Source organism: Pollachius pollachius, assembly GCF_949987615.1.
Source record: "Pollachius pollachius genome assembly, chromosome: 6".
In the NCBI taxonomy this organism is placed as follows: Eukaryota; Metazoa; Chordata; class Actinopteri; order Gadiformes; family Gadidae; genus Pollachius; species Pollachius pollachius.
In genome coordinates this window covers 27,226,171-27,248,492 of record NC_136939.1, presented here as the reverse complement: position 1 = coordinate 27,248,492, position 22,322 = coordinate 27,226,171, and the positions used below count along the sequence as shown (strand labels likewise).

Genomic DNA, 22,322 nt, shown 5'->3' with positions numbered 1-22,322 from the left:
GCGTTTTGCTGTTTCATATTTGACTTGAAGCCACAAAAACCTCGGAGAGAGGTTTTAACACTCCAATTAGACACAGACACACACACACGCACACACAGCCACACAGTGTCACACACACAGACATCACACAAACACACACACACACACACACACAGAAACACACACACGCACACACACGGGGCTGTAATTGGATTAGGAATCAACGAGGGACAAGGGGAGAGAGAGAGAGAGAGAGAGAGAGAGAGAGAGAGGAAACAATGGGGGTATTGAGGTCATCTTAATAAATAATTATGTCATATCTCTCCGGCCGTCTGGGATATTAAACAGACAAACACACAAACCCACAACAAAGACACCGCTTTCCACAAGAGGAGAGGGACGGGTATCAGAGAGCAGTCCTTCATATGGGCGAGTTATAATATGTTTAAGCCCTGTCACCACTCGCTCTCTCTCTCTCTCTCTCTCTCTCTCTCTCTCTCTCTCTCTCTCTCTCTCTCTCTCTCTCTCTCTGTCTCCCTCTCTCTCTCTCTCTCTCTCTGTCTCTCTCTCTGTCTCTGTGTCTCTCTCCCTTACTGTGTCTGTCCCTAACTGTAGTTAGTTTCTCCCTCACTAACACTCTCTCTCTCTCTCTCTTTTCTCAGGCTCTCTAGAGATGCTGATTCAGTCTGTGAAGCAGAAAGACCTGAAGAGGGTAAGTTCTTAGATATGAGACCAACTATATCTTTGTAAAATAAACTTTTTTCTATCATTTAAAGCAGTGGTTCACAAAATGGGGGTACGCAGGCCCCTAGGGGTACTTTGGAGTACTGAAGGGGGTACCCCTTGAAATTCATTAAAGCAAGACAAAAGTGATTTAAGAGACTTAAATCTGACACCAAGGAGAAAGGAGAATAATCAGTAGTATTCACCATCTTTTAATGTTCATGTTAACACCACCAAACAGAACAGGCATTTATTTACGTTCTTTTAATTTATTTGTCCTCGTAAAAGTGTTGTTTGCCGGTGAAGGGGGGAACACAGCTGAAACAGTATCTTATAGGGGGTACACTAGTAGGCAGAGTTTTGCACCTTTTCCACCGAAAGCACCAGCTCAACTCGCCTTGACTCGGCTCCGCTTTGTTTTCCGCGTTTCGATCACCAAAATGAGGCACCTGGTACCTGGTACTTTTTTAGTCTCAACTCCGTCGAGGTTCCAAGAAAGTGATCTGATACTTTGTGTGACGCAAACAGGCTGCTGGCCACTGATTGGCCAGAGAGAGCGTGCTATACAAGACGGCCCGCCCACGTTGACGAGGCACTGTTCTGGAAACACGACCGTGCCTAGAAGTCGTGGCGAGTTGAGCTGGTACTGTCGCTGGAGAAGGGGCATTAGAGAGCCACTGACTTAGAGAATATATATGCTAATGACCATCAGTTTGAGGGACCCTGGGGGTGTAGTTCATCCCTTCTGCCCGTCTCCCCCGATGCCCCCCCCCACAGCTCCAGGAGCTCCACACGGGAAGAGGGCTGACGTCGCTGCGCTGGACGCCACCGGCTGCTCTCTGCTGCATCACGCCGTCGCCGCCGGCAACAAGGAGGTGGTGCGCTACATCCTGGACCCACGGTGAGATGGAGCAGCGTCCTCACCTGGCTCGTTTAGGGCGGAGGAGTACGGGCCGCGTTCCAATGCAACACGCCGCGAGGAAGGCTTCAGGATCAGTGGTTCTCAACTGGAGGGTGGTGTGGGCCATAAATGAATGCATAAAGTTTTTAGAAATCTATTTTTTGTGCTACTATATTTATTTTTTATTGCCAGAGTTATGTGCTTTTATCAGTCGCTTTTAACCAGAGCGACTTACAATAAGTCCATTAGTCTTTAGAAAGAGAAACAGCCATATATCTCTGTGGGTACAGTAAGGATGTTCATAGAACCAAGTGCCAAGCACTTACCATCACTAGGTTAACCCATTCCTCGTTTACAGCAGATGACAGAGCTAATTCAGGATCAATAACGTCTGTCTCCTCTCTCTACAGCTCCCGCTGAGCTCCTGGATGTGGCAGAGAATCTACAGTAAGTCTCCCTACACCTGTAACTCTATTACGGTCAGAAAACATCTGACCAACGCGTTGCTCAAGGGCTCAGGGGTTTGTCCATCACTAACGAGACTCCATCCATACGAAACGCCCCTCAACAAATTTAGAAGGATCTGTGTTGGCTTGGGAGGCAGTAGTTTAGGTCTATGATGGTCGTTCATGGCTGCAGTGGAACCACTGCGTTAAGGCAGGTAAACCAGGCTGTGTTCCGTCTCCATGGTGACTATGACAAACAACACCAGGTTGTGATAAGTCTAACTGATTTATGGGCTGGCTTGAACCAATCAAAAATCAACCTGGGGGGGGACTAAGGTTAGTGTCAACTTTTTGGAGAGAACTATAATCTTGTCGGTGTGCGTACGATCTATGCTAGCTTGAGAAGGAATCAGGCTCTGAGGTCTCTGGGCGTCGTGGACACACACCAAGCACAGGACATGATGTCCTGCTCTGTTAGGATCCAGAGATAAGGGATGGAGCCCATGATGTCTGGCCACCAGCGTACAGACACTATTATTTATCAAAGTGGCTCAATATTGAGTCGGGTGTCTCGTCCTGCAGTGATCCTCTCTCTCTCTCTCTCTCTCTCTCTCTCTCTCTCTCTCTCACTCTCCATCAATACTGAGTTATCTCGGTCCTGTAGCGATCTGGTCGGGTTCTGATCGAACTGAAGCGAGCCTGGGTTTGATCCTTTAGGGAGAGATCACTTATTCAAAATGAGCCGGAAACTATCGACACCACAGTGTGTTCTTCTGAAGAGAAGCCGGTGTTTCTGCTCCTGAGAAACATTCTGTTTTCCAAGTGAATATGAGAAGATGTCTAATGTGTTTACATTTATATTTCGGGCGTATATCTTTGTTAAACTTTACTGATGGACTTTGCGTGAACTAAAGTTAACAACACTTGGAGAAGAGGAGGAGAGAGTGGAGCGTAGCGCTGATGTTACCCTCTTTCTCTCTCTCTCTCCCTCTGTCTCTCTCTCTCTCTCTCTCTCTCTCTCTCCCTCTGTCTCTCTCTGTCTCCCTCTGTCTCCCTCTGTCTCTCTCTCCCCTCTCTCTGTCTCTCTCTCCCTCTGTCTCCCTCTGTCTCTCTCTCTCTCCCTCTGTCTCTCTCTCCCCCCTCTCTCTGTCTCTCTCTCCCTCTCTCTCTCCCTCTCTCTCTCTCTCTCCCCCCTCCCTCTCTCTCTCTCCCTCTGTCTCTCTCTCTCTCTCTCTCTCTCTCTCCCTCTGTCTCTCTCTGTCTCTCTCTCTCTCCCTCTGTCTCTCTCTCTCTCTCTCTCCCTCTGTCTCTCTCTCTCTCTCTCTCTCCCTCTGTCTCCCTCTGTCTCTCTCTCCCCCCTCTCCTCTCTCCCTCTGTCTGTTTCTCTCTCTCTCTCTCCCTCTGTCTCTCTCTCTCTCCCTCTGTCTCTCTCTGTCTCTCTGTCTCTCTGTCTCTGTCTCCCTCTGTCTCTCTCTTTCTCTCTCTCCCCTCTCTCTCCCTCTGTCTCTCTCTCTCCCTCTCTCTCTCTCTCTCCCCCCTCTCTCTCTCTCTGTCTCTGTCTCTGTCTCTGTCTCTCTCTCTCCCTCTCTCTCTCTCTCTCTCTCTCTCTCTCTCTCTCTCTCTCTCTCTAACTCTCTCTCTCCCTCCTCCCTCCTCTCTCTCCCTCCCTCCCTAGTGGTGAGACAGCGCTCCACCGGGCCGCGTCTCTCTGTCTGAGGACCATCTGTCACTACCTGGTGGAGGCCGGGGCCTCCCTCATGAAGACAGACCTGCAGGTAACCAGTCTGACTGTCTCTCTCCCTGTATCTCTGTATGTCTCTCTCTAGCCGTCTCTCAGTCTGTCTTTCTGTCTCCCCCTCTGTCTGTCTGTCTCTCTCGCCGTCTCAGTCTGTCTGTCTGTCTCCCCCTCGGTCTGTCTGTCTTACTGTATGTCTGTCTCCCCGTCTGTCTGTCTGTCTTTCTCTCCCCCTCTCTCTGTCTGTCTGGGTAAGTGGAAGGGGCGTGGTCTAACTTTGCAAACGCCCACTTCCAACTCAAGCTAGGTTGCTCGTCCAATAGGAAACCAGCCCTCTGAGAAAGGGATTTTATCTCGAAGGAGCAGATTTTAAAGAGTTTCTTTCAGTTAGTTTTACATCGTTAATAAAAAAGAACTCTGAAACGTCGACCAACTTTTTGTCGGACCCAAAGGAACAATTTTCAACTGAACAGGTCAGCCATTTTGAAGGGGACAGGATTCAGCGAATCAGAAAGGCCGATTTTCAACACAGTGTTTCAACACTTAAAAATAATATCCAACACACGTCTCTGAAGGGAATACTGAGGGGACGATAGTGAAGAGAAGTACCGAATCCCTCGACAGACACACCTGGCCTGCTGCTATGAGTGACTGCTTCCAAAGGGGGAGCGAGGGGGGGAGAGGGAAGGAAGGAGTGAAGAAGAGGGGGGGGAGAGGGAGAGAGAGGTAGACAGAGAGAGACGGAGAGGGAGAGAGAGCGGGAGCTTGATGGGGATGAAGAGAGAGAGAGAGAGAGAGAGAGAGGATTCCTCTTATACATACTCTCAAGCCAGAGGCTAGATAAACACAAACAAACACATCTGGATATGTGGTTTCTTGTTGTTTTAAGTGCTTTTAAACCTGCTTCCAAGCAGTCTCTCCCTCTTCCCTCCTCCCTCCTCCTCCCCTACTCTCCTCCTCTCCCCTCTCTCCTCTCCTCCCCCCTTTCTCTCCTCCTCTCCTCCCTCCATCCCTCCCTCCCTCCTCTCCTCCCCCTCTCTCCTCCTCTTCCCTACTCTCCTCCCTCCCTCTCCTCCCCCCTCTCTCTCTCCCTCCTCTCTCCTCTCCCCCCCCCCTCTCTCTCCTTCTCTCCTCTCTTTCCCTGCTGCCTTGCTTGGAGGAGGAGGGTAATCTCCAGGATTTGCGTCTCCCTCCAAGCAGCCCGCGGCCGTAGAGTAAAGCTCTCAGAACAAACACCCTCCTCATGGAGCCTCTCTGTCTCCTCTCCTCTCCTCTCCTCTCTCCTCCTCTCTCCTTCCCTCTCCTCTCTCCTCTCCTCTCTGTCCCTCCGCCTCCTCTCTCCTCCTCTCTCCTCTCCTCCTCTCTCTCCTTCCCTCTCCTCTCTGTCCCTCCTCCTCTCTCTCCTTCCCTCTCGTCTCTTCTGTCGCACCCCCTCTCTCCTCCCCTGTTCCCTCTCCTCCTCCCCTCTCCTTATGTTTTATTTACTTTATTAAATCCTCGTCTCGGTTCCTCCTGAGACTCTATTTGTTTGTTTGTTTGTTTCTCGCCGGTCAGACAGAGTGAATCCCGGTTTAATAAAGACGACAGAGGGGCTGTCTGTTCTCAAACCCCGGGGTTAAACTGTGTGTTGTAACCACGGTTACGCCGCTGGGTGTTTGCGCTGGGATGGACGGTAGATCTGGTGGGAGGAGTTCAGACCAGTGGGATGGACGGTAGATCTGGTGGGAGGAGTTCAGACCAGTGGGATGGACGGTAGATCTGGTGGGAGGAGTTCAGACCAGTGGGATGGACGGTAGATCTGGTGGGAGGAGTTCAGACCAGTGGGATGGCGAGTGGGGAGTCCTGCTCGTTAGGATCGGCTGCTAATTGAGGGAAATTACTGCACAGAAACAGAAGGATGGTTTAAAGGTCTATGTCTTAGACAAATCTGCGATTTCAGACATATTCCCAGGTCAGGTATCGATCGAGTTCACAGAATCGATCCATCAGGTATTGATCAGATATCAATCGATCAGGTTCAGGTATCGATCGATGAAGTCCAGTATCGATCCACCAGGTATTGATCAGATATCAATCGATCAGGTTCAGGTATCGATCGATGAAGTCCAGTATCGATCCATCAGGTATTGATCAGATATCAATCGATCAGGTTCAGGTATCGATCGATGAAGTCCAGTATCGATCCACCAGGTATTGGTCCGTGCCGCGCTGTGACCTCTGACCCCTCGCTCCTCCTCCTGCAGGGTGACACGCCGAAGAACCGAGCGGAGAAGGCGAGCGATGCGGAGCTGGCGGCCTACCTGGAGAACCGACAGCACTACCAGATGATCCAGAGGGAGGACCAGGAGACAGCTGTGTGAGGAGCAGGAGACCAGGAGACGGAGGTGTGAGGGACACCTCCTACCTCCTCCTCTCTCCTGGTCTGACCCTGGAGGGTCTTCACCGGCAGGGGGGGCAGGAACCGATCTTAAGGAGAGCGGATCACTTGGAGGTGGTCTCCTTCAGACGATGGGGGTCCACACTGGTGTTGAGTTTCCAGGGACGTTGTGGGATCTTCACCCCCTGATCCTGGAGTTGTTGAGACCGGTCTAGTTTCTGGACACCAAACCTCAAACCAGGTCTAGACTCTAAACCAGGTCTGGAAGAAGAACAAGAACAATGTTTATAATCAGGTCTGATGAGGACCTCACAGAGAGACATCTTCTTCTTCATACAGTGGTCTGTAGAGGAATTCTAAGGCCCTTGGTTCCTCAAACGGCCCCTCAAACGTCTCTTTCAAATGATTTGAGATCTTTTCATTCGGCCTCAGAAGACCTGGGATGTCAAAGCCATATCCACACGCTGCCAGGCGTCCTCAGAGCTGATGATCCCCGCTGTAGAACCAACAACAGATCCACACCGCTCACAATCAGGGACTGAAAAACACGTCTGCCATCGATTCAACGTCCGAGCAGGAAAAACAATCGTAAAGATTCCACCACGGATCTGTGGACGAGAGAGGAGGCTTTGTGAAACCGTCCTCTGATTCGCTCACTTATTTGGTAGTGCTCGTTAGAACAAAGTCTTAACGATTCTTTTCCTCAGACTGTAACGATACAGGCCAATCCCATCGTCTGGTTTCAAAGCGACTCTGAAGAATGGCTGCGCTGCTGAAATTGTTTTTTTTGCAAATTGCCGCACAAGTGATCATTTTCCCTGAAGCTTTCGTCGCCGGAACGGCTTTTTTACGAGTGATGATTGCTGCTTTTGTACTGACGTGTTGTGTGCGAACGTTGTGCGACAGACGAGTGTGCATGGAATATAATTAAATCGGTTGCCTTTAAGTATTTGTGTGTGTGAAATAAACCATTTTTGGAAAGTTCAGGACATTCCCAAAGCACAAAGCTTTAAGTGCGTATGAGTGTTAATCCACACAGAAGCTGATTGGCTTGATACCCCCCCCCCAGAACCAGAAGTCCAAATATGGGTATACGCTGTTTCTTTGCACGCCATTTTGAAACATCTTTGTGGCAAATACGTTTTTTCTTTGGATATGATTATCACATGACCGGTGACCTAAAACGCCTTTCAGGTTCTTAAGTCGGTTATTTGGTCAGTTATAGGAAGCTTTTCCAGCGAGTTAAACCTCTGATTAATTACAACTTTAAATACACACTTTTATACAAATTGCCTTTTTTAATATCGTCAGTAGTTGTGTTTTGAGTTATGGTCTGTCGCCAGGTTTGGATTGTATATCAGATTTGAATTCGAGTGGTGATTTTGCGTCATGTTTTATTAATAACTCGTTAAGAAGTGGAGAAGGAGAATCATGATTTAAATAAGTTCATAGTTCACATATTCATGATTAGTCTGTATATAATCTGTCATCAAATGTGTCAAGACAATCTAAATCTCTTTTAAGCAATTCTCAGTTTGCTGCCTCTCTAAACAGACGTACAATCGAAAGATCTGCTTTTCAAACTGGGTTTTTAAGACTTTTTTTATACAATCACAGAAATAGGATTTTTCTTCTTGCCAAAGTCAAAGGCAGCATTTCAGTTTTTTGTCCTTTTTCATAGAACTCCAGCACTGAAGAAGGAGTTCTCTCACTTCTACATATCTAAAAAGCAGCAAACACAGCTATGAGACAACTTTGACAATATCTCAAGTGGCAAAAAGCATGTTATTTACCAAATTGTACGCGGCATGTCTGCAGTTTTCATGTTCAAATTGTTAAATTTAATTTAATTTAATGGAAATTTTAATTAAATTAAATTAAAAATTGATTTTTTTATTGAACTGCAAATCACAGCGATATTGAGAAAACGCTTATTTTCAGCGCACACTCTGATATCTTTTCAACTTTTTTCATTTGCAACTCGAGCAAACAAGTTTTAGATTTCTCCGATGGGACTTACGATGTCCGGTCCTTTTATTAATTAACCGGTTGCCTCCGTGCTGCTTGGCTTTGTAATTAGTTATTTTGTGTTCGATAGCTTTATATGTAAATCGATATTTTCTACCAATGGAATATTTGGAGCCTGTTTGAGTAATTATTTTTTTTTAAGTGATTGTTTTATCTGTATTTTGTAAGTAGGCTTATCATAATATTTAGCTTGGTATGGGATTTAAAATGTTTATTTAAGGGAATAAAAGTGTTTATGGAATGTCATCTTTACATATTTTTCTCTTTTGTTCTATAGACTATTTTGTGTTGATTTCTAGAACAAATGTTTGCAATCCTGACTTTTAAGAGCTTTTAAACGAAATCATGAGTCATTGTCTACAAAAAGGATACCAGGGGGCGGGGCCTAAATAGACGACGGGGGTCGACAGAACGTTGGCTTGCGGAGGAGGAGCGCATGCGCACTCTGCGCTCCCCAGGGACCGTTCTGGGCAAGAGGAGCCGTGTTTCACCGGTTAGCGTCTGCCTCCAATTACACCGAAATAGCTCCGTGGTTAAAGGATTGACCAAGATGTTCTGCAGAGCATCTGTTGTGAAGATATACATATATATACTTTTTACATTTGACCTAAAAATTGATCAGCCATTTTCCTGATTCTTTCCTTTTAACGTCAATAAATGGGTATGATTAAGGTTAACACTTAAGTATATATATTTTTTTTAATCTCTGACGGTTCGGTTTGGGTTAATGAACCACACAAGCCTCCTTGGTTTACCGTCTATCCAAACCAACTGAAGTATTCACGGTCAAATATTAAGCTATTATATTATATAATAGTAATAGATGTAAAGATACCCCAAAAAGTATTAATTAATCGTTCAAGTTATAATTAATTTTAAAAACAAAGTGAACCGTTGTGGGTTCAGATCTCAACAACTGGCACTGCGCATGCGCGGCCCTTGGAGAGCGGTTCATCTCCCCAGCAGTGAATGTGTTCTGACCCCCCACGGACAGGATCCCATTGTAGCCTGGGTACTTAAAATGCCTCGGGAGTGGATGACTTCACCCCACATACTTACCCTGATGGCCTCGTCAAAAAACAACACAAACAAATCCGCAAAAAACTTGAAACGTGAAACATTTGTCGCTGTTTTCTACGCACACAACGTGGTGTCAACCGGGCCAGGGTATCCATCCTTCATCCCGGGACGGGGGGCAGGGTACGGGCGCAGAGGGAAGAGGAGAGAGGGGGATGCGTATTGGTTTGGATGCCTCGCTGGGGGAGAGGGGAGGAGAGGAAGAGGGGGGAGAAGAGAGAATGCTGTGGTTGATGTGTGTTTGTGTGAGAGTGCATGAATGGAGCCTAATGCAACCAGAATGAACTGGTTTGGCAGACAAAGGCCTGGGGTCCAAACGAGGGGGGCGAGAGAGAGAGAGAGAGAGAGAGAGAGAGAGAGAGAGAGAGAGAGAGAGAGAGAGAGAGAGAGAGAGAGAGATCCGCCTCAGCCAAAGCCTGAATTCCCCAGATACTCTTGGCTATTCTGGTCTAAAGTTTGGAGCAACTTTTTGCAATCTTTGGGGAAAAGTAAGTGTGCCAAAAGAGCGAGCAAATGATCCGTTAGTGCGTAAACGCGGACAATTACGCACGTCCGTAATTGGTTGTTGCGTTCACCGATTTGCAGTGAGTTTACTTTCCCGTTATCTGTGCCCCGCAGGAGACTTTGGGGGATCTTGGTGGAGAAGAGGATCACAGATTCCCTCTACGTCTTCTTTCCAAATTGGAAACCTAAAGAAAGTGAGTATGAACGTCTTTGTCTGCTGTCGCTGTCTTTGGAGACGCTCCATCTCATTCGCCTCGGTAAATTGTAACTCCGCTATCATGAACAAGAACTACAAAGTGTGATTGAAAATGTGAGTTTCTCGTTTCTAACGGCAAACGTTTTTTTTTTAAGGAAGGTTTTATTTTCTGGCAGTCACAGCGATGTTAGGAGTGTTCTGAATTGCCAAAACTGTAAACTGTTTGACTAAAACTGTACATTTAACCAGTTGAAGAGAATGATGTGTGTGTGTGTGTGTGTGTGTGTGTGTGTGTGTGTGTGTGTGTGTGTGTGTGTGTGTGTGTGTGTGTGTGTGGATCGTTTTTACTGTGAATTCCCAGATTTATATTCTCAGCTGTTGTTGAGATGTCCTTTCCAAGTGTGTTTGTGTGTGTGTGTGTGTGTGTGTGTGTATGGGGGGGGGGGGGGGGGGGGGGGTGCGTGAGTGTTTGTGTGTCAGTGAGTGTGTGTGTATTTGTTCACCAGTATGTTGATGTTGGCAATGAACAATAAATTTGCAACAGAAAACAGTAAAAGTCACACTATAAAAACACTACAACTTTTCAAAAGAAGAGCAGGCTGTATATTTGCTAGAAACAACAAGACAGTTTATCACACCTCCTTTTAATCAGACTTTAAATTCAGATTAACTGCCTACTTCTCCATTATCTTCACAGTGAGACAGCACACTCCTAAAACACAACCATCTGACGGGGAAACTCAAAGCAAAGAGCTTACTAAAACAAGTTCTGCAAAGCCTCAACACTCTGTTGAGGCTTTCTCTGTGCAGACTTCCTGGCTGCTGCTGCTCTCTCTCTCTCTCTCTGCCTTGCTCTCTCTCTCTCTCCACCTCTCTCCCTGTCTCTCTCTCTCTCTCTCTCTCTCTCTCCCTGTGTGTGTGTGTGTGTGTCTCTCTCTCTCTCTCTGTCTCTCTCTCTCTGCCTTCCTCTCTCTCTCTCCACCTCTCTCCCTGTCTCTCTCTCTCTCTCTCCCTCTGTGTGTCTGTGTGTCTCTCTCTCTCTCTCTCTCTCTCTCTCTCTGTCTTGCTCTCTCTCTCTCCACCTTTCTCTCTCTTTCTCTGTCTCTCTCTATCCATCTCTCTTTCTCTCTCTCTCTCTCTCTCTCTCTCTCTCTCTCTCTCTCTCTCTCTCTCTCTCTCTCTCTCTCTCTCTCTCTCTCTCTCTAAATATGTTTCCAGTATCTTGGCAACAGGCCCCAGCCAGCCGAGCCTTCTCTAATACCTCCTCTCTCTTGGTGTCCTTCCAGAACTCTGATTCCCGGTTCAGTAGATTATAAACTCTGCTGCTCTCACACTTCACCCGGTTTGTGTTCAAACTCCACACTCTCCATCCTCTGCTATTTTGTTATTAGAGTTCATGAATTCCCCCACAATTGCTCTTATTACTGAACTTGTATTTTGTCTTGTGTTTTATGTTGGAACTGTGTACTGCTGTCCATCTTCGCCCGGTCTCTCTTGTTAAATAGATTTTAATCTCAATGAGACTAACCTAGTTAAATAAACAATATAATAATCGTACTACTATAATAGCAGGCCTGTCGCACCAGTTACTCGTGCGCATGTGCCAAGCAGACTGCAGCTCACACACACACAGCACACGCGAACGCATATACTTACACACACATACACCGCATGCATGCACATACACACCGCATACACACAACCAGGGGCGTAGGAATGAGTTTAACATAGGGGGGGACACATATCGGAAACCTGACAGATCCGGTATAATTTTTAGGTGGGACAAATGCGCCTGTCTCCGATATTGGAGGGGACACGTCCCCTCCGTCCCCCCCGGTTCCTACGCCCTTGCACACAACGCACGCACATGCGCACGAACATACATGGAAACACACACACACACACACGCGCGCGCACACACCGTACGTCAAGACAAAGGCAGCGACAAACTCGCCGAGCTAAGACGTCATGTTTTTAAACATAACGGCTCCAACATCGACACATGAGCAGGTAAGAACACACACGCACACACCGCTGCGACACACAGCCTTAAACATAACGGCTCCGCCATCGCCACACGCGCAGGTTAGAACACACACGCACGCGCACACAATCAATCAATCAATCAATCAATCTCCCAGGTAACACGTTCTGTCTATAGACTAGAAATTGCGATAAAATAAGGGAAGAGACATTTTCTCACCTCGACAAGCAACGGCAGGTCGTTTCATTTTGTCATATAAAAAATAAATGCAAACAACGCACCGACCGGCATATCAACACAGAAGTCACGTGATTCTTAAAGAGACAGTTTCCCTATAGCACAGAACGAAAACAAGTCAATAACACAGTATGGTGAATTATGTCTATAGAGTCCACCACAAGACTGCACTTTGTTGCTCAAATGTTATCTTACCCTCTTCCTTGAGCCTCCCGAAATGTCTTTACACTTTGTTGCTCAAACTTAATATTACTCTCCTCCTTGAGCCTCCTGAAATGTCTTGCGATATTGATATCGCCCCCTCCCCCCTGTGGACTGTTTTAGTTGTTTTATTTGTCTTATGTTTTGTGTGTATGCTATGTGTGACTGTAGGCTACTGCTGCCTGTCTTGGCCAGGACACTGGAAGAGACTTTTAATCTCAATGAGGATTATTATTTTCAACTAACCAATAGTAGTTGCCTTGCATTTTAAAATGTCAATGCACTTTTCAGCCCTGAATAACAGTAAAAGCTATTTAATAATTGATTTGCATGCATAGTATACTATACTTTCCATTGAACAATTACCCCTGTTACCATAAATTGATAAATAGCTGCTTTCAGACACATGTGTCAGTCCTAATATTCTCCTGATGGGCCGTATGCGTGAACAACATATCCTGACATTTGTACCCTGAAAATCTCCTAAATAATACTACCCCTGAGGTAGTATTTTCTCCGTAGGAAATGTAAATGACCTTATATGTGAATGAGGAGTAGAAAGTCTGTATTTCTAGCAACACTTCAGTGGGCGTGTTGACGACGGTTCTGCATGTCATTGAGTGGCCCCCTAAATGATAATCAGCCTGTTGCCTTTTGTTCGCTGAATGGTTAAAAAATGTTTAAATGTTGGCACTGCTTTTTTAGTCTTTTGTGGTGAACGAATGTTATACGTTAAAATTATAGACAAAATGTTATTATATTATGCGCTTCAGAAATTTGTTACATTATCGACTGGGGTTTCCACATTATTGCTATGGGTTTAATTACAACTAGAGGTTGAGAAAACTCTAGTAATAATAATAATGAAACTCATCTCAAACCATCCTCACCTCCACCGCTGTGGAGACCAGTGGTTCTCAAACTAAGTTTTGAGAGAGAGTAAATTAAATGAACGTAATAATGTATTTGTGATCTATTAGGAAGTGTAAAACATGAAGATTAAAAAGGGTTAGAATCCCTTTAAAACCCATTCCTCCTGATACTCATGACAATTTTGTGTTTCAGGATGCACTTTCTTTTTCAAGGATTCTCCCTTCTCCTTGTTTACGTTTCAACCGCTTGGCCTTCCTAAGATAGCCTTCCTAAGATAGCCTTCATACGCTAGCCTTCCTAAAATAGCCTTCTTAGGTTAGCCTTCCTAAACTAGGCTGCATAAGCTAGCCTTCTATCATCTGGCTTTCAGATTGAAACTTGCTCAGGGTGACAAATAATTTATTGTTCTTTATTTTCTGAGGACCCCTGCAGTGCCCATAGGGGCTGCCATTTGAGCACCACTGCTGCAGATGAATCTTCTGCTGCCTCCTACCTCCTACCTCCTAGCTCCTAGCGCCTTGGGTACACGGTGTTGTCTAGATCAAAGGCTCCGCTGCGAGGCGGATCAGGCCCTGAGACTCACCCTGCGGCGCTTCAAGGAAACAGCCATGTTTTATTTTAATGATGAGGAGGCTGCCTCCTTCCCCCTCTCGGTCTCCCAGACACCTCGACTCCCCGTGGTTAATTATCCCCCCCCAACGCACACTCGGAACGCCAGCGCTGTGCGTCAACATCGTACGAACGCCTGCTAGTGGATTATTAGCGTTCCCGGCCTCCCGGCTCCCAGCTTTCCACGAATAACAATACCAGACTAATTAGGCGGAGTGTTGTGGACCAAGCACGCACGCGAGCAAGACAATTATATCACGAGACGCGTCGTTTGATTGCCCTCTCTCCGTCTCGCACTCCTCTTCCTCTCTACGTCTTGAAGAAAGACAATTTATTTATATTTAATTCAATTAAACTTTATTCTTAAGGTGCTTAATTACAAGTACAGTCTCAAAGGGCGTAACAAGTTGTGTGTTTATGACAGCCCCCCCCCCGACCTTAGACCCCCTGAGGGAAAGAAAAACACACACAAGTTTACACACAGACAAACACACAGACACAGACAGACTCACACACAGACATCTCACAGAGATGCACACAGACTCACCCACACAGACATCACACAGAGATGCACACAGACTCACACACAGACATTACACTGAGACAGACACACACAGACACACACACAGACACTCATAACAAGTGACAATATAACAATAACCATCTTTGTTAATATTAATAACCGTTTTTGTTAATATTAATAACCGTTTTTGTTAAGTAACACAGAAAACTCTGACATTTTTTTATTATTTTCCTAGCGTTTAATTAAGAACCGGTACAATTAAAAAAACAAAAGTGTCAATCCGTGAAAGTTAATTAAACATTAAGTGCGTTGCTCCTCAGTGTAATCACGGCGGGTTTGAAGAGCTTTGTTCTACATTCTCCCAGCTTTACTGACCTGGGATCAGAACCGCTGAAGCACATAATGGAATGCAGCCACTGAAATAACATATTGGAATGCAGCCACTGAAATAACATTGGAATGCAGCCACTGAAATAACATTTTGGAGTGCAGCCGTTGCGTTTCAACTCTGATGAAGATTTGATGAACTCTGTTGTTTCCATGACTGCGGCCAGCTTAGTCAACTTCTAGTGATCCCATTGGTTGATACAAGAATCAATACTCTGACTGAAACACACAGTCACTGATTAATCAGGATTTGTGATCATTTCAACACAGTAACCTTTATTTCATTGGTACTCTCTTCTCTGCATCACTGAAGATGTGAACGTGAACTGCCAGGTTGATTTGCAAGTTGCAATCAATTGCAAGTTGATTTGGATTCAGATCGTTGGATCTAGTTTATGAAACACTAATAACAATAACCATAATACTAATATTGATGAAGATGATAAAAATGCTACTCAGTAATCAATATTAACACAACAACAACTTTGAGATTCCAGTAATATAAAGGGCAATACAAATACAATTTATTATTATGTTATTATTATTATTATTATTATTAACAACACAGCGACCACACTCTTAATACCAAACAAAGGGACCCCAGCAGAGAGACAGACAGCGACAGAGATCCAGAATCAGAGCAGGAGGAGAGAGGAGATCTGGGCCAGAGCGGCTGGAGTACAGCTGGGGGGGGGCCGGTCGGACCCCCAGAGGAGCCAGGGGCCGGTAGGGTGTGTCTCTGTACCCCCCCATCCCAGCTGGTGGGTTAGCAGACAGATGGGATCCCCTCAGATCTGAGGCTGACCCACAAGGAGAGATTAACCCTCAACAGCAACACGCACGCACACACACACACACACACTGACACATGCACACACATGGACACCTTCACACGCACACACACATGAAGGCATGGACACATGCACACACAAGAACACACACGCATACATGGATGCATGCCCGCGCACGCACACACTGGTGCGTACACATGGATGTACACACACACACACACACACACAGGTGCGTACCAAGGATGTACACACACACGCGCACTAAGCGGGCCTTCCTGAGGCCCCAGTCGGGCCCCTGGAGGCCTTTGAGTCGACACACCTCAGTGAACACGCGGTCTCTCCCTGACAGGGGGAGCAGAGGATCCTGGAGATCAGCTGAGGGGAGGAGGAGGAGGAGATGTCAGGGTATCCTCCTTTGTAGTCGACGAGAAGAGACAGAAGAGGAGACAGGGTGTCAAATTGTGTCTTCTGGGATTAGGGTGGAGGTTGAGATGGAGTCAGGGGTGGAGGTGGTGGGGGAGACAAGGGGCTTCTCCCTCTTTCTCTTTGTCTTATTGTCTCTCTCTCCCTATCTCCCCTCGCTCTCGCTCTCTACCTCTATCTCTGTCTCACTTATCTCTCTCTCTCTCCTCTCTCATTCCCTCTCTCTCTACCCCCGTCTCTCTCTCTCTCTCTCTCCCTCTCTCTCTCTCGCTCTCCTCTCTCCTCTCTCTCTCTCTCTCTACCCCCCCTCTCTTGCTCTCTCTCGCTCCTCTCTCTCTCTCTCTCTCTCTACCCCCCCTCTCTCTCTCGCTCTCTCTCTCTCTCTCTCTCTCTCTCGCTCTCTCTCTCCTCTCTCTCTCCCCCTCTCTATCTCTCTCTCCTTTCTCTCTTTCCCTCTCTCCCCCCCCCCCTCTTTCTCGTTGTCTCTCTCTCTCTCTCTTGCAACGGAAATCTTTTATTGAATCTTTTAAACAACCTGTGTAAAATATCGTAATAAATGGCCAAATAATAACTAGGTCAAATCGAAAACAAGGTCACAGAGTGTTCAGTGAACATGTTTGTCCATAGTATTTATATTCATTTAAGTCTAAATCTAAAATAACGAATACAAAATACGTCCTGGCACTTAAAAACAGTCCTTAGCATTGTGTATCGTCATATCCTAGCTATCTGTGTTGTCTACGGGGAATGGGTTAACCTAGTGATGGTTAGTGCTTGGCACTTGGTTCCATGAACATCCTTACTGTACCGCAGAGATATAGTGTTGTTTCTCTTTCTCCTGACAAACAGACCTATTTTTAGTCGCTCTGGATAAAAGCGTCCTGAATATAAATGTTAATATCCATAAGAAGCACTCTGGACTGATATTCTTCCAGAATTGTTCCAGAGAACTGCCTCGTAGTTTCCATAGCAGCACAACATCTTAGGATGTGATGTGAATGAAAGTTGATTTTGAAGATGTTAAAATGGATTAGCATAGTTGCTCTGTCGGAGATATCAAAGCAGCCACTGAGGCTCATTTCTCATTTTAAATTGGCTTTCATTGATCTGGCTTCTCCCTATCACTGACGGGGCATTCACCCTCTGTGTTTGTGTAGAGAGAAGGGGGAGGGATGGAGGGAGAGAGGTAGAGACGGAGAGAGAGAGGGGGAGAGAGAGAGAGAGGGAGGGAGAGAGAGAGAGGTACATTATAGATACACACACACACACACACACACACACACACACACACACACACACACACACACACACACACACACACACACACACACACACACACACACCACTCAGGTCCTGAAGCTGTGTGCTGGTCTACTGGTGTCTCTCTTCGGACCCTCAGACCCAGAGACACACCCTTAGTTTCAGTCCATTACGTCTCCCCCCCCCCCCATGTGAGACCCCCCTCAGGGGATTGGTGGAGAGGGGCAGCCGTGACTTCATTGGTCCCTGGACGGGCCATTAGAACAGTGAGCCTCGGACCCCTCTCCTGGTTCATGGTTGTTTTCAGAATTTTCATCAGGCACTACCAGGTCAGCCGCTGGGAGTCAAACGGCCTTTAACAGTTTAACAGTCTAACTCGTAAAGCTAACATATTTTCTGAGCCCCAACGCACCTCAAATCAACACCTCGATGTCTCTGAAAACAGATAGAGCTACACTCTTCGTTATGGAGGCTTTAACCAGCGAACAGGACACCCCCCCCTCCCCTGTGGAGGCGACAGTACATCTGTTACCACGGCGACCGTGAGGGCCGCTAATGATTTAGTGTGAGAGCAACAGCAGAGCAGAGGTCAGCGTTTAATGATAGACTCCCACTGATCTGACTGTTTAATGATGCTCTCTCTCTCTCTCTCTCTCTGTCTCTCTGTCTCTCTCTCTCTCTCTCTGTCTCTCTCTCTCTCTCTCTCCCCCCCCTCTCTCTCTCTCTCTCTCTGTATCTCTCTCTCTCTCTCTCTGTATCTCTCTCTCTGTCTCTCTCTCTCTGTGTCTCTCTGTCTCTCTCTCTCTCTCTCTCTCTCTCCCTCTCTCTCTGTCTCTCTGTCTCTCTCTCTCTCTCTCTGTATCTCTCTCTCTCCCTCTCCCTCTGCCTCCCTCCACCTCTCCCTCTCCCTCTCTCCCCCCTAGGATGAGGGCTGTTCTTGTCTTCCTGCTGGTCTCTCTCCTCTCCATCAGCGCGGTCAACTCCGCCGGTAAAAACAGGAAAGGTGAGTTTCTCTCTCTCTCTCCGCCGCCCAGGATCTGGACCCAGACGTTGTGGTATCTGATCGCTCCAACGTGACGTTCTCTCTCCGTCTAGAGAAAACCAAGGCACCCAAGACCGGCACGGATTGCAGCGATTGGCGCTATGGCAACTGTGTCCCTAGCAACGGAGACTGTGGGGGGGGCTTCAGGGAGGGGGTGTGTGAGCAGCAGACCAGGAAGATGAAGTGTAAGGTCCCCTGCAACTGGAAGAAGAACTTTGGGGGTGAGGACGCACACACACACACACACACACACACACACACACACACACACACACACACACACACACACATGTACACGTGCACAGGAAACACACACACACCTGCACATGCACGCGCATAAGCAGGCATACACACATACACACGCAGATACACACACACATACTCACACGCACTTACACACATGCAGACGAACACACGCAGACACAACCATGCAGACACACACACACACACACACACACACACTATTATGAAGTTGTACTGAATCTAATTTGCTGGAGGAGATAAAGCGAAACACATCAGAGAGAAAAGGAGAAGAACGGACAATGTTGAAGGAGATGAACTGATTAATGACAATGTGGATTAAGAGAACGTTTTAACCAACCCGTTCTCTCTGGTTCCCCCCCCCCCCCCCAGCGGACTGTAAGTACCGCTTCGAGACGTGGGCAGAGTGTGACCCAGCCTCTGGCCTAAGGGCCCGCTCAGGAACCCTTAAGAAGGCCCTTTACAACGCAGAGTGTCAGCCCACCATCTCCGTCTCCAAGCCCTGTGCTGCCGGCAAGACCAAGACCAGGACTAAGGGTAAGGTTAAGGGTTAAGACCAGGACTAAGGGTAAGGTTAAGGGTTAAGACCAGGACTAAGGGTAAGGTTAAGGGTTAAGACCAGGACTAAGGGTAAGGTTAAGGGTTAAGACCAGGACTAAGGGTAAGGTTAAGGGTTAAGACCAGGACTAAGGGTAAGGTTAAGACCAAGACCAGGACTAAGGGTAAGGTTAAGGGTTAAGACCAGGACTAAGGGTAAGGTTAAGGGTTAAGACCAGGACTAAGGGTAAGGTTAAGGGTTAAGACCAGGACTAAGGGTAAGGTTAAGGACCAAGGGTTAGGGGTTAGGCTTAGAGTCAGCCCACCATCTCCGTCTCCAAGCCCTGTGCTGCCGGCAAGACCAGGACCAGGACTAAGGTTAAGGGTTAAGACCAGGACTAAGGGTAAGGTTAAGGGTTAAGACCAGGACTAAGGGTAAGGTTAAGGGTTAAGACCAGGACTAAGGGTAAGGTTAAGGGTTAAGACCAGGACTAAGGGTAAGGTTAAGGGTTTAAGACCAGGACTAAGGGTAAGGTTAAGGGTTTAAGACCAGGACTAAGGGTAAGGTTAAGACCAAGACCAGGACTAAGGGTAAGGTTAAGACCAAGACCAGGACTAAGGGTAAGGTTAAGACCAAGACCAGGACTAAGGGTAAGGTTAAGGGTTAAGACCAGGACTAAGGGTAAGGTTAAGGGTTAAGACCAGGACTAGGGGTAAGGTTAAGGGTTTAAGACCAGGACTAAGGGTAAGGTTAAGGGTTAAGACCAGGACTAAGAGTAAGGTTAAGACCAATACCAGGACTAAGGGTAAGGTTAAGACCAAGACCAGGACTAAGGGTAAGGTTAAGGGTTAAGACCAGGACTAAGGGTAAGGTTATGGGTTAAGGGCAAGACCAGGACTAAGGCTAAGGTTATGGGTTAAGGGCAAGACCAGGACTAAGGGTAAGGACTAAGACCAAGACAAAGACTAAGGGTAAGGACTAAGACACGCATTTCCATGGAGATGTCAACCAAAAGCAGAAATTCTGTCTGCTAAACACCCTGAATGTGAATGTAAATGTATATCCAGGGATATTAACATGTGCTTAACAGTTCCTCTGTGATGTTCTTCTTTACATTCTCAGGGAAGAAGGCGAAGCCACAGGACAACTAGTGGGAAGAGCTGGATGGAGGAAGACCTGGGAACGGATTTAGGGATAATTGGTTCGGACGCAACATCTATTGGAACGTAGCTTTCTTCAACGTAAACCAATGTCTGCGCTTAAAAGTGTTGCAGCAAAAAGTGATTTAATATTAGTTTTAGATTTTAAATTCCCTGTTTTATGCTGAATAGATTACCCATATTTTGGGTGGTATTTGCGTTGGAAGTTTTAAACAAAGGATTAGTTTTTCATTTCTAATTTAGGAGCTTTTAGAGTAAAATGGATTTTAACTAAAACAAAACAAAAATGTGTTCAGTCGAGCGCTTCTATTTTTCTTAAAATGTAGATTATTTTGGCCCGCAAATGTTTACATTTTCTTAACAGAGGCCATTTTAACAAATAGAAATGTTATTTGTTATACATATATTTGCTAACAACTTTTTATTGGTGGTGCTCACATGAATGATTAAACATTTTCTTTTTCTCAAAATTAAGTTGTTGTTTGTTCTGGTAAATGTTTTATTATCCAGTTTAAGTCAAAATTTTGGATTTCATCCATTTTTCACTGCATCACTTAATAGAGTCTAGTCAATAATCCCCCAAAAGGTTGATAGCTTTGAATAGATTTATATCATTGTGCTTTCAAGTTCTCTCTGTTAAATGTTAAAATCATAATTAAAGTTAAAATGGAGCCGTGTTATATATTGCCAATCAATGCTTTTCCATTACTACAGTAGTACATTTTTACAAGTTACTGTCCTTAACTTCACTGAAGAACGTTGACTTAGTACGTTTGATGACGGAATCCGAAGCTGCACATTTGAGACACAATCAAACAACATCGAACACCAATCAAATCCCCCTTCCAGAATATTTATTCAAATATAAACACGGTACTATTAAAATACAACTCATGTAAACACCTTATTCCAAACACGAGGTACTGGGGCAGGGTGTGGACCACTGGAACCCATCAGCCAATCAGATCGGTTTGAAAGCTTCCAACCAATGACATTACACATGATCCGCTTTCTAGCTCAGTGGTTCCCAACCTGGGGGGCGCGCCAGAGAGCAAAAGGGGGGCGGGAAGCCTCCGACGGCTAGAATCTAATTGAAGTCCAAGCAGTGCCGCAATTTCAGAATGTAGTGAACGCAGCAGCAGTGCGCCCGTGCCTGACTTTGTAACAGCTCATCCGAGCTTGAAAGAACTATTTTAGATCTCACGGGCCCCACGATTGAAAATAGACCTGTCGCTAAGTCACACCCCCCGTCGTTACCATGACGAACTCGGGCAAACAAACCAGATTCGATAACAAAAACATATGGAAAAATGCCAGCTGATAGTGTATCAAAGCAGGTTTTGGAGAAGTTTTGGACGAAAAATTATTTAATTTCTTCCAGGATCAAAAAATCTACTTTCCTTGACAGCGGTCAAGTTCGGTGTGCATAAAAGTACAGATGGAGCAATTGCTGCAGCTGCTGATGCCATCTCTCTAAGTTAAAAAGTATCCGCACCCACCCCAAAACAATCGGAATAAGTGTATTCATGTCGATTATAGCAGACTACACCACGACTCCTGTTCCACAAGGAATTCTATTCAGATCAGAGGATTGTATTCCGATTGAGGCGTATATATGATCATTTTATATTCCGATTGAGCTGTTCTTCCACTTCTAATCGGATCAGAAGTGTCCATGTAAACGCGACTAGTCTGATCCACAATACAAACTTTCTCTTGTCCTGTTGTGGCTTGGGAGAAGGGATGAATTATATCCAATTCTGCAGCCTCTCGGGATATCGACTGTCCCTGTTACATGCAGGCCTACCCCAAGCACATCCTTTAACCATGTTTCTTTTTTTTTAACACAAACAACATAAATCCACCATTTAATTGTTATATTATGCCACCTCCTTGTTATTTTCGATGGAAATAGCAGGGATGTCCGAGTATAGTTGAGGCTAGTTGAAGCTGGAATGTCATTGGCTCATCTGCGTTCTAAGGGCGGAGCTTAGCGACAGGTCAGTGCCATCAATTCGCAAATGCATTATTGCCATTCAGCGCACTTGTCACCATCAAAACAAAAGC

At 46.1% G+C, this 22,322-nt stretch overlaps 2 protein-coding genes across 2 annotated transcripts in view; both read left to right on the top strand.

Moving 5' to 3' along the window:
* Positions 1-8,435, top strand: part of LOC307076972 (diacylglycerol kinase zeta-like) — a gene marked incomplete at its 5' end in the record, with an annotated part of 78,481 nt that extends 70,046 nt beyond the window's left edge. Inside the window, 7 exon segments of the mRNA XM_079738204.1 lie at positions 642-691; positions 1,480-1,500; positions 1,503-1,598; positions 1,600-1,603; positions 2,014-2,050; positions 3,725-3,824; positions 6,028-8,435. Of these exon segments, the coding sequence (XP_079594330.1) occupies positions 642-691; positions 1,480-1,500; positions 1,503-1,598; positions 1,600-1,603; positions 2,014-2,050; positions 3,725-3,824; positions 6,028-6,144 (425 nt within the window). The 3' untranslated portion in view covers positions 6,145-8,435.
* Positions 8,436-9,641: 1,206 nt separating this feature from the next.
* LOC307076551 (midkine-A-like) lies at positions 9,642-20,674 on the top strand. Its single transcript, XM_079737591.1, has 6 exons — positions 9,642-9,754; positions 9,885-9,964; positions 18,178-18,257; positions 18,350-18,517; positions 18,930-19,094; positions 20,218-20,674. Exons 3-6 carry the CDS (start codon positions 18,179-18,181, stop codon positions 20,244-20,246), a joined length of 441 nt encoding a protein of 146 aa, XP_079593717.1. The 5' UTR covers positions 9,642-9,754; positions 9,885-9,964; position 18,178; the 3' UTR covers positions 20,247-20,674.
* The last annotated feature ends 1,648 nt before the right edge of the window (positions 20,675-22,322 follow it).